The sequence below is a fragment of the Anneissia japonica genome, unplaced genomic scaffold (assembly GCF_011630105.1).
Source record: "Anneissia japonica isolate Jap-2015-1 unplaced genomic scaffold, ASM1163010v1 scaffold695_len1296351_cov181, whole genome shotgun sequence".
NCBI lineage: Eukaryota > Metazoa > Echinodermata > Crinoidea > Comatulida > Comatulidae > Anneissia > Anneissia japonica.
Genome location: NW_022740852.1, coordinates 95497 through 114104, shown reverse-complemented (window position 1 = coordinate 114104; position 18608 = coordinate 95497). Strand labels below are relative to the sequence as shown.

Here is an 18608-nt window from a genome sequence, read left to right as displayed (position 1 = left end):
CATACCAATCATGCATAGTATACATAGCAGAAAAGGTCAGGGGACTTTATTTGGTAGTGGGTAAAGTTAGTGTATGATAGTTAGAAGACGCAAGCTAAGCACTCCTTCACTGCATCCTCTTACGATTGGAGCAAAGCCAAACTTGTCGACTTTGTACCTCCTTTTTCATTTGTAAGTTGCATTATTTTTATTTTGAACTCTTAGGTTGATCTGAGTTAGAGTTTTTAATAAAGTTATTTCTTTTAATTTCAATAAATATTTAATATATAAATAGATATTTTAAATAAAATAAATGTGTACATAATGAGATTAATTGTAATCACAAATAAACAAAATTAATGTTCAATATAATAATAATAATAATACTGTAATAATAATAATTAATAATAATAATAATAATAATGTAAAATGTAGTGCAAAATACAATAAAATTGCCTCTATGTACATGAACAAAACTTTGAAATGAATAATTTCTGTTCTGGCATCATATCATTTTTATTTTTATCTTATAAAATTATATACATTTGATGTTTCTTAATTTGCTTAGATTATTTTCTTCTAAGCATTTTATTTTTAGTTCATACATGCTGTGTTGCATTTGACTTCACTTTCTGGAGATTAATAAATTTATTTTTCAGATATATTTCTCTCAAATGCAACATAAGCTATTAAAAGTAAAGAGAAGATAAAAAATATTATTTGTCAAACATTAATTTCATTTAATGTGTATGTAAAAACTATATAATGCAATGGGATTCTAGAGTATATTTTTTTGTTTTTCTCAGATAAGTTGATAATCTGTTCATAAAATTCAAGAAAAAAAATGTATAAGAAAATAGTGATATTTATATACTGTATTTATTTGAATAAACGCCCCAGGACTGTTATTGTTCTGAGGGAGGCATTTATTTGAGGGAGGCATGTATTTCACTGTAAATGTGGCACTACAACACATAATTACCGTAAAAGTGTGTCATTGCACGATCATAAAAACTTATCGATCCAAGCCAAAATATAATTCTAATAGAGCAGAACAATAGCAAAATGTGTTGAGGGTGATGTTGCTTCCATTAAATTTGTTTACAGTAATTTTGGGGGGGGGGGGGGAAGGCGTTTAATCCAATGGAGGCGTTTAACCCAAATGAGGCTATCAAGGTGGGAGTTTATTCAAAGCGGGGCATTTATTCGAATAATTATGCTAATACAAACTTTCTTGCAGCTGACTAAAACCAAGAACTCAAAATGGCTGACGAAGAAGCTGAACGTGTACGTGTAGCTGAGGTAAGTTAAAACTCTTTTTTCCTGATCTTTTCAGATGATTTTTCGTTTTTTATTTCATAGAAAAAGTTGACATAGTTTTGCATTCCTGTAGTTTATTTCTACATACTAGCACAATATAGGACTATTTTATAGAGAGGTACAAATGCCTAATGAATCGGGCAATGTCATGAAATACTGTACCAGTGAAATTATATTATATAAATGTGCTCTTATAAAAAGGCTGTTATTTGTATTCGTAATTCAGGAACTGCGCTTGAGGCGAGAAGAGGAAGACAGGCAGAAAGAAGCGGAAGATATGGAGAAAAGGCGTATCCAGAAAGAGCAAGAAGAGAAAAGGCTTGCTGAGATGAAAGAACGAATGGTAAGCAATCTTCCAAAATCAAACATGGAAAATTACATTTCTTGAAGAAGATGCAAAAAGTTTGGTATAGAATTGCTGTAAATTGTTTTAATTAACATCATGATAATATAAAAAGAAAGAATGATATTGAAATATTATGAATAATTTACTGATTTGCTATATATATCATTCCTTATAATTCCTTAGGAGAAAAGAAGGAAGGAAGAAGAGGAAATGGCTCGTCGTATTCAAGAAGAAGAGGAGCAAAGAGTCAAGAGAGAAGAGGTAAGCCTACCATAATAATTTGAGCATTTATATTATATTTTTATGTGTATCTACCACATTATGCTACTAATTTCTCACAAGTTACCTTTCTTAAAAACATTGCTGCCTCATGACAACTCCACCAAACCACAAGTTGGTGTACTGTTATTTTCTTAATGCACATATATTTTTACAAGTAGAATTAGGAAGGGATGTGGGGAGCACAATCCTCCCAAAAAAGCTATTCTCCTCCCCAGTCATCCCCACCCTGGAAATTGTTGACACAAAAACACCATGGCTAAAGTAAAAGTCACCTCATTGCCACTTATTTTGCCAGCTAGTGCCACCTCACTTTATCATCAAGCCTAGCCCTCCCACTTTACCTTCTCTCCCCCATCAGACCCCATTTCAGTACCCTAGATACGCCACTGATATCTATTATTATTGAATGTGTTGTGGCAGTTAGTAAAAATACATTCTATTTTTAGTAAACATCGCAATGCTTAAGCTGAACAGAAATTCGGACTGTGTTTTCAATGCGCTGAACTAAATATTCCTATTTTCATATACTGATTTGATGTTCTGATCGGTTCAGTAGCCTTTCTCATCCAAAAAGTTGGATTCAGTGTGGATGCACCTTTAATCAAGATAAGAGTACTGTACATATTACCCAACATTCCATTATGTATTTTAACTTTTGGCACTATTAATCAACAGGCTATACAATGAGATTGATGCAACAAATCAGATAGGCCTATGTTAAACATGGCCCCATTTTTGTCTATCCAGTAATTTGTAATATGCACCTTTCCTGAAGAATTGCCTTTCTTGAGTAAGGCCGAACCAGACCTAAGCAAAATTTACTGTTGTGCTTATTTGGTCATTTATGTTATTATCAGTCTTGATAAAATAAAAATTCTAGCCAGTAATAGTCTTGATAAGGATTGAAATGATATCTATTATTTTATCTGGATATGGATTACAATTATATTTCTATTATTAATCTTGATAACATATGCAATCTTTGATAAAGTTTACTTTTTTATTTTGGTGATGTGTACAGGAGCTTGCTATAAAACGTCGTGAGGATATTGAGAAAAGACGAAAGCAAGCCGAGGAGAAGCGAAAGCAACTGGAAGCCATGGCGGCGGCTGCAGCCGCTGGGGGTGGTAAAGCCGGAATGCTTGCTGTAAGTTTGTAGGCTTAAGTTTATGGATCCAGTGACACCTCAATTAGGGGACAACCCTATTAACCCCCTATTAAGGGGACAGCCCTGTTGAGGACACTTTTTTGGCCACAAATCAAAGAAAAAAATATACCTGTTAACAACCCCTAAACAGGGGACATCATTAAGGGGACATTTTTTTCCCCCGAAGTGTCCTCTTAATGAAAATGTTACAGTATCACACAGCAGCATGGCTCAGTCATCTAAAGTGGCGATAGCTATTATGTGTGTGGAGGCCTTGGGTCTTTGGTTTAAATCCATCTCTTCTCTTTTTGTGTTTCAATTTGGAGTGTTGAAGTGCCAGTTACTATTATAGCAGAGAGTCAGATGCGACGTTTGAGTTTCCTATGCTTCATGTTGATTGTATACTCATTTCTCAAAAACAATTTTCATTGACAAATTTTGTGTGTTTATGCTTACTTACTTTAAAATTTGTTTGCAGGCCAACATTGCTCGTGCAAGGGAGGAGTCAAAGATGACTAAAGATCAGTTGGATGCAATGAAGAACCAGCATCTTGATGAAAAGTATCCACCTGTAGAATTTGGCAGAAAGCCCACCATTGAAAAACTTGTCACAATGGCAAAGAATTTTCACAACAAGTTGACAAAATTTTATGGCGACGTGTTTGACCTTGGACAAAGACAAAAGCGCCAAGATTATGACGTATGTATTTCAAAGTCAGAATATTTACTTTTAGGCTGAATAAATATAGCTTGATTTTTTACTTACAATTAATTTTTATCAACTACTGGTTAATTGTTACCTTATTTTAAATACTTCTCTAGTGCCTTTTACAGATAAATTGCTGTTCCCATAATTTTTTTAATTTATTATTTCTTAATAATGATAATTATATTAATGAATAAATTAAATGCTAGATTCCATATTTATTTGCAGAAAAATGAACTTCAAGCTCGTATTAAGGACATGCTGAAGCAGTGAGTGTTTTTCAATAAATCATTTTAAAGCCAGATTCCTGATGAAAAAAGCTTTTAATATGTTGTACAACTAATTTTTAATCTGACACAAAAAGTGTGTTTGACAAAAAACAGTTAATGAAATACTGATTTTTAAACATTTAAAAACTGAGAAAAAAGGGCATAACCACCTTTTTTTTTCACCTTTTTCCTCCAGTATTTAAATATTTAAAAATCCTATTATTATGTGTTAATATGTCTATTATGTTCCATTTCCTTATTCTAAGCCATCCATTATTTAACATTAATTACTGTTTGACTCTATTTTCATTCACATGTACTGTAACATTTTCTATTAAAGAATTTACATTTCATTCTTTTCATTTCAGTGAAGTGTCTACTAAAGAACAGATTACGGTTGAAACCAAGTAAGATTTATTCTGATTTAATATTAAATTAGTAAATTTTAATGATTCATTTGCTCCAACTTATATTTTGTATATGACAACATTTCAAGGGGTTACAAAATGATTGAAAAATAAGGAAATACATTTTTTTTATTTATTTGAAATATTAAAATCTATGTATGTATTGGGATAGTATATAGATATCTTTTTTATTTTCCCCCTTTAAAATTGGGAAAAATAAACAAATAAGCCTGGTTCTCACGAGAGCCCTAGCATCAGGATCGGGAGCTAACCATTAGCACCTGTTCGAGAACACCCGATCGGTTAGCGCTAACCGTTAGCGTTATCCGGATACCGCTAACAGTTAGCAAGCGCTATCGGTTAGCAAGTGAGCATGTTTTTATCATCAACCAATCACACGTACACGTTTACAATTTCCAGTTTCTTATTGGCCAGTGATTCGATCATCATATTTTTGGTATCTGGATCGGGATTTTCTCGTATGGACTTACGCCAGCTAACGGTTAGCAGGATCCAGATCCTGCTAACCGTTAGCTGCCGTGTGAGAACATAGCCTAAGATAATTTAATAACGATAATTTTATTGGTCTTGATGTTTATAAAGCTCTGTCCACACTGTCAAATTTTGTCTGACAAACTACAGTATGCCCATATATAGTCATGATGTGCCTATATATGGTCATGATGTGCCTATATATGGTCATGATGTGCCTATATATGGTCATGATGTGCCTATATATAGTCATGATGTGCCTATATATAGTCATGATGTGCCTATATATGGTCATGATGTGATGTCATCATGACCATATTTAGGCAAGACACATGTTTTTGTCAAATAAAATGACAGTCTGGGCAGGCTTTAGGCTAATAAAACATAAAAACTTTATAGAATATAAGAAAGCTTCAGCTGCAATAGGTTCTAATATTTACAGTATTTAAATATAACTATATTTGAAAAACTTGGAAATTTATAAATACCTATACCATTTTTTATTTAGCTTGGTGAAGCAGTTCAGAGAAGAAGGTTTCAGAACCCAGCATACGAACACAGACGACAAAGTTAGTACAATATTTGTTTTCTATACATTGACCAATCGTTGCTGTGTCTGTTACTGACATTGGCTGCTAAGCCTCTCTGCCTCTTCTAAAATGTATCACTCACTTGGACAGGTAGAAGGTGCACTAAACAATTGTTTCCTTATATCAGGACCAACAAAATTTATTTTCTGTCTGTAAATTGTACACATCAGTAACCTATTTTGTTCAAACTTTATCCAGCACCTCTACATTCATCTGTGTTTTCAACCAAGCAATTTCCTTCCAAATTGAATTCCATTCTAAATGTTTTCTCTTGAGTACTAATTTCATTATTTGTCTTCTACAGGCTATGTTAACCAGAATTTAAAACCATGAAAAACTATTATATTTAAAACAAAAATTAGAGTATTGATAGAATAGGGATAATGGTAGGGAATTTAAAGACTTATATTAACTAATTTAAAATATAAACAGGTAAGGAATGCATTGAAAAATTTCATCAATCTACACGGGTAATAAAATCACAGATTTTATTGATTTTTACAATGTTCTTGACAGGTAAGAAATATTCATGAATTACATTTCATTGTGAGCTGTTTTAATATCTCTATTCTTTAACTAGCAATTACATGATTCTTTTCTTGATTATGGAAACAGTTTAATTGTGTTGGGTAAGACATGGGCATAGGCTGGGGTGTGTGGGGTATAGCCTTTTTTATTTGTACCATGGATGTCTGTACAGTTTCATCTTTTGTATGGGTTACTAGAATTGCATTAAAATGTTGTAACCAGATCAGAATTATTAACACAGTTACTGACCAAGTGTGGAATTTACAATTTTATTTTTTTTTTCAAAACAAAGAACATTCAGAATTCTTTCTTTTCTATCTACATTTCAGATGTCGGTAAGTCTAAGGACTAAACATAACATTAGTGTTTTTGATGTGGTTGTGGAACCTACTCTTCCCTCTGATATTCTTTGTAATATAGAGCCTCTGAAATAAGTAATTTTCCTTGATTGACCCTGATTTTTCTTATAAGTTATGTTATCATGAATAATTCATAAGATACATTTCACTGTATCTTATAAATAATTCAGATAAGATATAATTTATTATATGAATAATAATTCAAGATACATTATGTGAAGTTATCTCATGAATAATGCATAAAATATTCATGAGATAAGATATTAAATTTGTCTCATCTGATGTATAATGCATCATCCTGTTGTACCTGTTGTCAAGAAACTCATAGTTATGAGTGAATAATTGCAGGTAATAATTGCATTTATACCAACCAAACTGATATATTTATCAGTAATCAAAATACTGTACCAGTTGTAAAAACCTTTACCTGAATACCATAATTTACCCCTCTATTTCAATACAGTATATTTTATAATAATAATGATAATTGATGAAGATTTTAATACCAATACCGATTATTGATTCACTACCGATATTAATTTATAAAGACTAGATAAATACTTGTGAGGTTAATCATTAGCTAGAGTCCCTTGTGTTGTGTGAGGGTGTTTTCACATTACAATAGCATTTGCCCTTTTTTTGTGTCCGTTTACTCATATGATGTGAGGTTGTTTACCTCTGTATTTACCCACATTAGATGCGAGTCCCTGTATGAGGGTATTTGCCACGTTCGAGTTTCTTGTGTTGTGTAAGGGTTTCATTACATTGCTGTAGCATGAAAGGTCCACTGATTAATCTCAGATATGATAGTATAATACAAACTCCAAGTATCGAAATGCACGCCATCGTGTCGGGATTCAATATTTCAGAATCATCAGAATGATGATGACATAATTAATTTTGAAATATTGAATCCCGACACGATGGGGTGCATTTCGATACTTGCAGTATGTATTATACTATCTTGTTGTAGCATCTGTCCTTTCTTTTGTGTCTGTGTCCCCATTATCTAAGGGTGTTTAACCCTGTGTTCACCACATTAGCTTCAGCCCCTGTCGTATTTGTCTGTGTAAGGGTTTTTACCACATTACAGTAGATTCAGCCCCTGTATGAGAGTGTTTACCATTGTAGCACCCGTCATGTTTTTGTTATTGTGAAGGTGGCTACCATTTAGTTTGAGCCCTTATGTCTGTGTGAGGATGGTTACCCCAAGAATATTACACTGATTGTATGACTAATGAGTTATTAATTAGACCCTCAAAAGTGGAACTTTAATTAATAATAATAAATTCTATTCAGATCTTTGCGTGGTGTATCTATCCCTTCTAGAAAGTATCCCCTTTGAAGTGGACCATCTTAATTTTTAAGATTACCCTCCCATTTTCCAGACAAATAATATTTTTTAAATAATTTTAATACAATAAAATGAATAAATAAATTAATTATTAAATTTTATGATAAGCAATTGGCTATTTTTATACCCCTACAGATACTGGTACGTGGATATTCAGTTAACTTGAATCTGCCAGGTCAAAGGTTACATTGAAGCAATTTGCATATTGCAATGTTCAAAGTTTGTATGGTTAGGGCACAGATCTCTATGTGTATGATCTGTTGTTAGGGCAAGCCAGTACTCTACATATAGTATTTTGAAAAAAATATGGTGGTAGAGAAAGAGTTCTCTGATTTTCGTAGGAATGTTGTTTTTCATAATGAAGGTTTTCTTACAAAATACCAGAAAGTTAAATCCTTTTGTGATAAAACCATAATGAAAAGTTTGTAACAAAACTATCGTGGCTATGTTTTATATTGTAATATCACCACATATAATCATATATTATTATTGATTAGTGAGAATTTGGGGTTCATAAGCAGTGATGTTAATGAACAGTGTATTGAACTGTAAAGTCGGGTGCACGCTGCATCTTGTTGGCCAATATACAGTCATCTCTGCTTTGTCTGATAGCATGACTGCATTATGCTGTACTCTGATTATTATTGTGGCAATCTGATATAACTGTAGTGAAGGTTGGTGTTTTAAAAAGTGATAGTGGTGTTAATGAACAGTGGTGTTATTTAAAGAGTAAAGTTACGAAGTGGTCTAGTTTACAAAGAACTTGAGTGAATATACTGTATAACATTTATTTTGTTGATATTTGTATCACTATGATCCGTTCTCTTGTGGGCTATGTGTTATATTTCTTTTGTTAAGCTATATCATGTTTATTGTTAATTATATAGTAGTTGAATAGAGATATGTTTCATTTTGTTTACATTTTTAACTTTACTTTATCTGATAAAGTTGCTTTGCATTCTGTTCTTTTTCATGTCATTTACTTAATTGCCGTTGCTGACTTTATCAACATCAATAATATTTATTTAACTGTAAGTATTTTTCTATTATCATTGCAACATAATTAAGTTAATATCTATAATTATCATTTCATATAATTACTTCAATTATTATCGATTACCATTACAATATAATTTGTTTGCATATTATTTTTTAGCACTGTACTACAATGTCTTTACATTTAATGATTATTCATTATTTTTGGTCATCATTACTATTACAATGTCATTAAATAAATAAATAAATAACTTGTTTTATGTCGCAAACATAATGCATTGTATTGAGCAAGATTCTATGTATTACATACGTGAAATGACATCCAAACATAATTTAAACATTAATATAATAATTTATAAATTAGTGATTATCATTTGTGATCAACTATTTACCATTTATAAGTCATTCGTGACATGACTCACAATATTATTTTCCTATACCAACTGTGCACTAATTTTTCATTAGTGCACAGTTTGCTCGATCTCGGTTCTTGTGCAAAATGGGCAGGCCAATTCAACTTTATTATAATGAGTTATCATTTAAATATCAATTTCTGGATATGTTACAGGCAATCAGTTGAAGAGAAGGTTGAGAGAAACAGCATACTTCACTGATGCTGGTGGTGTAAAGAGTCGTTACCAGAACTTTTCACACGTCCCGGAAGGAGTAGACTTGTCTAGGTTATTCACAATTGTAAGTATTACCAATCATGTGGCACTTGGGCCTAGAGGCCAGTAAGCCTACTTTGTAAATTATCTGTTAGCTTTCTCTTCTGCGACATACTCTTTTCTGCTTTTAGGTGTCCATGTTAAGGCTATATTAGTTTAAAATTTTGTAGCCAATCAACTTACTTGTACTTTAAGTAATGCAAGTTTTGTGCTTTTCTGCTTAAAAAATTGCTTCATTGCGCACAGTTAAGATGCTAAATGAAAGATTTGTAAGATGCTAAACGAAAAAATTTGTTAGATAGCTACATTTTTTAGATCTGTTTACTTAATCATATTTTCAGTGTGTGTTATTCTGTGCAATCTGTGTTAATATTTTGATAACTATATTTTTACAACATTGTACCAGGAAAACAAATTTCATCTATTGTTTTCATTACAGTATATGACAACTAAAATAAACTTTGTAATTTGGGTGTATGGAGATCTGATTTTAAGGATTTTTTTCAAAGCATTTGAAGTTTTTCAGGCTTTAATAAGTGTTTAAGTTATCAACTGGCCTACTTAATTTTAAAAATGTTAAATTGTAATCTGGCATAATTTTCTAATAGCCTGCACTAATCCTTCTATAACAACGGTATCTTGAAAATGGAAACATCATAACCTTTCTCTCATATGATGGGCTAATCATTAGAATTAATGAATTGTATGTGCAAACTTGGTACCACTTCATTACACAAGTATAAATTATTTTTTAAAACCAAACTATCCACAATTACAATGTAATAATGAAGTAATTTTGTACAAAATATATCATTGAAATATTTTTTTCTTTCATGATGCTGACCCAAGGAAAAACCAGAGGTGATTAAACAATTTAATATCGATTAATATAATCTGAATGCAGACACAGATTTGCACAATCTGTTTTCATCAGGCCAGCTTTTTTTGGGTGTTATCTATCGCTCTTTTCACTGCATTTATCTGCATCTAGCACATTAACTGTAGTTTCCATTTCATTCATTCTTTAATTTAACCACAGACCCTATATACAAATATAGGGTTTGTGATTTAAACAAGTTGACATTGTTCTTTGTTTATTTCTTCTGGCGTTTATTAGTAAATGAAGAGTGAGGGACATGCCAGCCCATTATACTGTCAGTGGACTAGCATGTATTGTCCATTAACATTTACAATTCCCTTACAAAAGTCTATTTAATTCTACTATGTATTTAACATTGATAACCATACATTATAATTCTATATCAGTGGTGAACCATCAAGGCAAGCAAGGTATGCAGTGCATACCCTGGCTAAAACCAAAAAAAAAAATAGTAGTACAGTTTCTCTGTTTTATTTAGCATTTTTTACCCTGCAATTTACCCTACGGTCCGCCACTGTTTTATATTGAACTTTACTATCTATTGTGTTTCAAAAGTTTATTTGCCTATCATTTCTTTACAACTACTGTATACAAAATACTGAGGTTAAATAATATTATGTGATTGGAATATAAGGAAATCATCAGTTTTTCATAATTGTCAAGTTTACAAAACATATTCTTTTCTGAGGCCCCCCCTCCTCCAAAGAGAAACTAATAAAATGATGGAATTGATATTTTATGAATAAATAGGATAGGACTGTTGATTTCTGACAAGATTAAGATTTTGGTATCCTTTTATGTAGAATTTATATTTAATAGTTGTCTACAATGGACCTTTCGGCTAAGCCCAGCTCCTTGGATATTGCTGCTGAGGTCCCATTAAGTGACAGTGTAACAAAAATTGGTTGGTGGGACAACATGTGTGTCTGTAGGACACATGCGTATTCCTTGGCCTGTTTTGATTGGTCAGTTGTTAAGTTCAATTGACACTCCGTAAAGATCCATTCAACAACAATGCAGAACATAAAATGTGTTTTCCCTAAACCATGTACGACCTAATCCTAACATGATAGCGTGTAGCGGTTTTATGAAAAACGGTCTTTACTCAAGTTACCTGGTTTGTTTTTTTTCCCCCTCAGTCATATGAAGATCCTTATGAAAAGATTTTCGTCACATTACCATGGGAATGTGAAATATGTCACAAGGAAGTCTACCAATTTGAGCGATTGGCTGTTAAGAGAAGAGTATTCCACAGACACTGCTTCAGATGTGTTTATTGCATGAAAGTAACCAAGTAAGTACCAAATGCTCCTTTAGCAGATCATTATTCCTCTGGTACATTGTCATCATACTGACATTCTGCAGCTTCGCTGATAAAATCATTTCTCCACCAAAGCTGCAGATTTTTTTAGCCTTGGCCTACAATGGAATACAGTTGGTACTGATTCAATTAAAAATATGTACTATGGCCTTCACAAGCATACAGACGTTTCAAATCTCCCAATTCATTTGACAAGCATCCTCCTGATCTCAGACATTTTCTCAAATTCTTCCGGATTAAAAATAAGCCCAAAAAATGCAAATAATTACTTCTGTTATGTGTCTGTCTCTTATACACATCTAGATGTGTATAAGAGACAGGAATTGATATTTTATGAATAAATAGGATAGGACTGTTGATTTCTGACAAGATTAAGATTTTGGTATCCTTTTATGTAGAATTTATATTTAATAGTTGTCTACAATGGACCTTTCGGCTAAGCCCAGCTCCTTGGATATTGCTGCTGAGGTCCCATTAAGTGACAGTGTAACAAAAATTGGTTGGTGGGACAACATGTGTGTCTGTAGGACACATGCGTATTCCTGGGCCTGTTTTGATTGGTCAGTTGTTAAGTTCGATTGACACTCCAGAAAGATCCATTCAACAACAATGCAGAACATAAAATGTGTTTTCCCTAAACCATGTACGACCTAATCCTAACACAACAAAAATGCACATCTTAACATAATATATCCTCTAAAATTAATGGTATCTATAGTTGTTGAAACATGTTTGTTATATTTTAGGTCAGCCTGTCACAGTCATTTTAGTTTAGGCATGAATTAGATAGATAAAGAAACAGTCAAGCTTTTTGCCTATTTAATATATTTGCTCTGTCGGATGAATTGTGGCGAATGGGAGCTTGGTCTGAAGAAGGGGACGTAACTCGCTCATTTCCAAACAGTTCCTATCCCTACAGCCGCCTAACATTCTATCTTCAATGAGTGGCTTTAAAGTTAACAATGCATCCCCATCTTATTATACATTTGTGTTTTTTATATACGCTGCTTACTATGAGTGTTTCTATTACCTTTGATTTTGTTGGTCTATATGATGTACTGCCAGTTCTGCACCTGATTCTACCTAATAGATCTGATAAGTATCAGTTTCGGTGACATGAACATTCATGATGCCGTCACCAAACCTGATTAGGGGATTCTCATCAGATGGTTGATGACTGGTGCTGTCACCAGTATAGAAGTGTATCAGCATTTTATTTGTCACTGAAACTGATCCCTTAGGTAGAATCGGCTGGCCAGTTTAACTGAAAGAATATCAATTATTTAGTGTTTATACAGTAATTACATTTTTAAAGAATAATATTTTTTTTTCTTTCATGTTGTTGAACCAAATAGGACAGATCACAGGTATGTTTGTCTAACATATAAAAATAGAATAAATAAGTATTGTAGATAATGTTAGGATTCGATCCATAGATTAAAGTAGAAAGTTAAATACCTGATTCACCTAAGAGAAAATGTTAGTTACACACAGTTTCATATATTATTCTGACTATCTTTGATATCCCAAAAAGAACTCTCTTGACTTTATTCTACTTTTATTGTAATCCCTTTTTTTTTCTGATCGTTTGAATTGATGCTCCAGTTACAAATAGAACCACTTATCATTTTGTCTACTACAAGTTGCTTATCTCTCATTTTAGTTCTTAATATTCTCATTTTTTTTCTGTAAATTTTGCAATGATCCTGTTGTGTCCTGAGATATTAATATTATTGCTACTATTAATATTTTCTTATATTTAAAAAAAAATCATTATTTCTTATTTCTTTTATTTTATTATATTATTACCATTATTTTTATTATTAATTTTATTACTTTAAAAACACTTCATTAGAAAATATTTTCTTTATCACTCAGTTTAATCTCATCATTAAACAAGCTAAAAACTGTTACTGTTTTGTGCTTTAAGCCTGGATCCTATAAAATTGCTACGCTGTTGCTACAGCGTATTCACTGCAATCGTTGCATTTCGTACCTGTCCCCGATGCAATCTGGAATGCTGCCTGATTTGCCCGACCAAATAGCGTTGCCAAAAAGTCGTTGATAGCGTGTAGCGGTTTTATGAAAAACGGTCTTTACTCAAGTTACCTGGTTTGTTTTTTTTCCCCCTCAGTCATATGAAGATCCTTATGAAAAGATTTTCGTCACATTACCATGGGAATGTGAAATATGTCACAAGGAAGTCTACCAATTTGAGCGATTGGCTGTTAAGAGAAGAGTATTCCACAGACACTGCTTCAGATGTGTTTATTGCATGAAAGTAACCAAGTAAGTACCAAATGCTCCTTTAGCAGATCATTATTCCTCTGGTACATTGCCATCATACTGACATTCTGCAGCTTCGCTGATAAAATCATTTCTCCACCAAAGCTGCAGATTTTTTTAGCCTTGGCCTACAATGGAATACAGTTGGTACTGATTCAATTAAAAATATGTACTATGGCCTTCACAAGCATACAGACGTTTCAAATCTCCCAATTCATTTGACAAGCATCCTCCTGATCTCCGACATTTTCTCAAATTCTTCCGGATTAAAAATAAGCCCAAAAAATGCAAATAATTACTTCTGTTATGTGTTGACTTTGTCAATGACATCTGTGTACTGAGGCTTTTTGGAAAAAAAAACACCCACGATAATGTAATACTGTATGTCTACATTGTGTGGAGAACAGTGAATTGTCATGGATAAGGGAATCTGTCATACAATAGAAAGCTACATAATGTCTATCTCTCAAAAATTGTATCCTAGCTGTATGTTGGAGTAAGCCATCTTCTTTTCTTGTAGTCCTCGTGATTATGGATTTGTGGAGGGAAAGATCTATTGCCGCCTTCATTTAAGGAAGCTAGCTCGTGAAAGGTTGGAGAAGGAAGCTTTAGAAAAAGCTGAGGCTCAGATGCTAATGCAAGAAGCAGAGGAAGCCGCTTATGAGGCGCCAAAGCATGCTCCAGGTAACTCTCTAAAGCCCTACAGGTCCAGACTATCAAATTTTACATGACAAAAACATGTGACATGATGTATAAGTATGGTCATGATATCACATCATGACCATATATAGGCATATCATGACTATATATGGGCATACAATAGTTTTTTGTCAAATAAAATGTAATAGTCTAGGCAGAGCTTTAGCAATGTCTGCTTCGGATTAATTTTGACCGAGATAAAAGGTTAACTACTGTATGTACTGCTGTTCGCAATTGTATTCAGATAGGCACATGTGGTTAAACAACTGATAGTATAATTTTACTAGGTACATGTTTACTATACCACATCCTCTTTCGGTTTCGAATCACTAGGTGTTTCCCACACACTTTTGCCGATATACAGCATCTGTAGTGTAAAGTGTACTGCAAATCTTTCCCAACTCGCAACTTTTTTGGGGAGTATTTTTGCTCTACAGGTAGTTGCAAATTGAACAGGCCTTTAGACATGTCTTGTTTACCTATTTCATTCTAAGTATTTAATGTTCAATGTCCCTATTCTATCATTATTCCAAGTTGTCCTGTTATTTAGTAACAATTGATAATATAGTAATTTTACTTATCAATATCATTTCAGAACCAGTAGAAGTTGCAGAGGAAGAGGAAGAAGAGGAGGAATAAGCTATCATAACATCTATTGAAAAAACTGGATGCGGTGTCTATTTGCCTATTATTATCTTTTCCCCCTTTTTGCCAGGTTGATTTAATTTATACATAATTATTTTCAACCTTGTGTTCTACATTTTAGTTCACGCCAAATTTTGTGTATCTTTATTGGTAATGATGATATTTCTTTATATTGTCTACACTTTCACAAATAATGCCAAGGATATTAATACTATTATTCTTGAAAGTTAAATTAAATTTTTAAATGAGTGATATTTAAGTTTATAGTTGGCTATGAATTTGTGAGATGGATAATGTAGCCACCAAAAATTGTTTTATTTTCACAAGAAAATAAAATTCTAGGCTTGAAAATGGAGGTTCTTCGTGGCAGGCACCCGTTGCATTGGACAGTCATTGAGAACATAAAGTTTGTAGACCAGTTCATCATCCACATTCACTAAGGAGCAAAACTAGTAAAATAAGTTATTTGTAGAATCTCAGTTTTAACTTGCACTAATAGAATTCTGTCCTTGTAACACATGCCTTGCTGAAGCAATCGCTGGTATTTTGCAGGTTGTCGCATTTAATTTGTTGAGCACATAGAATATAAAATGGTAGTATTATTTATATTATCAATATTTACTTCAAATATTAATTGAAAAAAGATCAAATTTGAAATCTTTGTTGTCTTTTTATTGCAAATAATCATGTATTCTTTGTTGTCTTTTTATTGCAAATAATCATGTATGATAAATTAACTTAAATATTCATTATAATATTATATCATTGAATTAATAGTGCAGGGAGATTTGTAAGCACACTAAGTGTTTCAACATAATATTAGTCTTTGTCTGTAATATTGTCATTGGCTATAAATCACAAATTCAACATTTAATTCATAATATTAAAAATGTTAAGAATGTTATCACTTAAGTTCGAACAAGACGTAAGTGTTTCAAACATTTCAATACTAATAATAATAATACTTAGTGCATCTCAATACTAAAACACACAGTAATATTAAACAATGCGAGTTAGCAATCATCTTAACACATTTTTGTAATGCAAGTTATTTATTATTTACTCCTCGCAAGCAATCCCATCATTAGGTTTCTCCTGCTGGGCATCAGTTTTTAGTTTTTTACTTAATATAATCATCTCATCATTATCCACTTTCTCCTCCACACTTCGCTTGGTTGGTATAGAGACAGCCTCATCTGTTTTCTTTTCCTCCGCTTCTTGGGTTGCTACCTCATCATCTTGAAGTATTTCTGTATCAAAGATCAAATTGTTTAATGATTGTTGTTGTTTTGGAGAAAATTAACTAAACTTTACTGACTGCCGCATACATGGTGCGGTGGAAAAGATAATCGTCCAGACAACATTGCTCATGACAAGAATGCTGTGAATATTTACGTAACAGCAGAATAGCAGATGCAATTAGTGGTAGTGAGTAGTGGTAGCTTGTTGGCCATCAGCAGGATGGCAGGATCATTGCAGGTTTTCTTGAAAACTCAGATGAGAATGTGCTAAAGGTGCAAATTGTCGGAAAAAGAAAAAGAGGAGTAGGACTAGGCCTACAGACAAATATGTAAGAAAAGGAAAGATCGGAGATCTCATTTGTCCAAGAGAAATATCCTCATTTTGATAATGACCTAAGGAGAATGTGATTCCACTCTGCAGCTCAACATGCCAACAACCACAATCCCAGGATTGATTGGATTATTGACTTGCTAAAAAGAAAGACTTGTGATATTATAGAGGTGGGCTCTTTTTAAAATTAGAAAGGGGCGCTTATTCAAACAGGGCACTTAAGGAAATTTTCACTCTAGGAGGGACGCTTATTTGAGGGGGGCGCTAATTGTGCGAGTATGGTACTCATGCACTTGCTTGCTTCTCGCTGCACTGCAAGGAGAGAGGGCAATGCTATACAGATAGTTTGCAAGCAACGAACATCAGGATGAAAATACAAAGATCAGTTATAAAATTAAAACTAGCATTTTTGTTTTATATGAATGGTTATTCCCTATACCTAAATTCCAAAAGACTTTTATTTTACAATTACTGTACGTATCTTACAATAAATTTGTATTTTAAAAAGAACTAACAAAACCTGAAACAGTGCTTAAATATAAGTCGCTTGTCGACTTTATCACATGTCTCAAGAGGAAAACATAAATTAATGTAAGGAACAAAGGTACAAAAGCACAAATGTTAGAAATATGGTTTTTGAAGCTGTCACACAGCTTTTTAACACCTCTCATTCAAATCATACCCAAAGCTTGCATTGAAAACACTGGTACGTAAATTAGGATGTAAAGTAGGGGTGTGTTTATAACCGGGGAAGTATGGTATGAAACTAACCTTAAAATCAGAGAAATACATACACCAAAACTAAAAGAGTAGCAGTTACAAATACAGTAGTTATTTACCTGTATCTTCTGTGTCTTGATTATCTCCAACATTATCCCTCTTTATTTCCTGTAAAGTTACAAAATATTTTAGAATGAAGTATTACAAAATGTTAATAAATTATTAATCAAAGAAGTATATATTATTTGGGGACCTAACTTTCCTTGAAGGTGTTCTTAGCAGCATTATTTGCTAATCAAAAGTCTATGATACAAAAATGGAAGCAGACATTAAATTTAACAAAGCTAACTAATTAAGCATAAACATCTAAAAACTATTGGACATAACATAATTATGTAAATAAAATAATACAATTATGATTAAAAAAAAATATGTGCTCACATAAAAGCTATATATAACATGAGTCCAAAAAATAAGCTTCATTCTAATTAGTACTACTATTTAAATAAAGCCATAATCTAAACCCTTTAAAGATATTTTTGAGATAGGCAAGCCCTGCAGTTCTCAGTTAGTGGCCTACTTTTTCATCATTGGCTGCTTCTGCTGGCTCTATTATCTCATTGTGTTGTATTTTTTCTTCATTTGCAGGACAATCATCATTGGGTAAATTTGGTTCCAGATCATCTTTCTCAGCTACTGCAGCTGTTTCGCTTAACGTTACTGCAACTTCCTGGCACTTCCTGTAATAAATAAAAAGCAGATGGAACTGTTTTATTCCTTATTGTAATATCTTAGGTAAAGTTCATATGCTGGCCCATTAATACAACTTTTACAGGATTGCAACTACCATGACATAGACGTCATGGTTATGTTTAATTAATTTTTCTGTGCTGTGTACTTTTTTTTTTCATGGATTTTCTATGAACATTTCAGTCAATTCATAAATAACTTTAAAATCAATACTAGGGCCTAGACTATTATTACTGACAGACTGTAGGCCTAGGCCTATATAGTTTTAGGAAATTTAAAAAAATGTACTGCC

General features: G+C 32.7%; 2 protein-coding genes across 5 annotated transcripts in view; one reads left to right on the top strand and one right to left on the bottom strand.

The window, feature by feature from the left end:
* The first annotated feature begins 15 nt into the window (after positions 1–15).
* Positions 16–15924, top strand: LOC117118402 (calponin homology domain-containing protein DDB_G0272472-like). Of its 4 annotated transcripts, XM_033262983.1 has the most exons (17): positions 16–171; positions 1220–1281; positions 1526–1642; positions 1829–1906; positions 2949–3074; positions 3553–3774; positions 4009–4049; positions 4418–4456; positions 5457–5517; positions 6396–6401; positions 7915–7920; positions 9352–9468; positions 10293–10304; positions 13000–13011; positions 13779–13933; positions 14451–14614; positions 15225–15924. In XM_033262983.1, exons 2-17 carry the CDS (start codon positions 1243–1245, stop codon positions 15266–15268), a joined length of 1239 nt encoding a protein of 412 aa, XP_033118874.1. In that variant the 5' UTR covers positions 16–171; positions 1220–1242; the 3' UTR covers positions 15269–15924. The 4 variants fall into 4 exon arrangements, with proteins under 4 accessions (XP_033118874.1, XP_033118876.1, XP_033118875.1 ...); XM_033262985.1 differs by lacking the exon at positions 10293–10304; XM_033262984.1 differs by lacking the exons at positions 6396–6401; positions 7915–7920 and having other exon boundaries at positions 18–171.
* A 42-nt stretch (positions 15925–15966) lies between these two features.
* Positions 15967–18608, bottom strand: part of LOC117118404 — a 2983-nt gene continuing 341 nt past the window's right edge. Inside the window, exons 2-4 of the mRNA XM_033262988.1 lie at positions 18147–18306; positions 17686–17734; positions 15967–16524 (exon numbers count right to left, since the gene is read on the bottom strand). Of these exons, the coding sequence (XP_033118879.1) occupies positions 16334–16524; positions 17686–17734; positions 18147–18306 (400 nt within the window). The 3' untranslated portion in view covers positions 15967–16333. The remainder of the gene's footprint in view (positions 16525–17685; positions 17735–18146; positions 18307–18608) is intronic.

Excerpts from the sequence above, each read along its gene's own strand:
- LOC117118402 (XM_033262983.1), top strand. The coding sequence starts at position 1,243 with ATGGCTGACGAAGAAGCTGAACGTGTACGTGTAGCTGAG. Across the intron at positions 1,643-1,828 it reads CTGAGATGAAAGAACGAATG|GAGAAAAGAAGGAAGGAAGA; the intron begins GTAAGCAATCTT and ends ATAATTCCTTAG. Across the intron at positions 1,907-2,948 it reads AAAGAGTCAAGAGAGAAGAG|GAGCTTGCTATAAAACGTCG; the intron begins GTAAGCCTACCA and ends TGATGTGTACAG.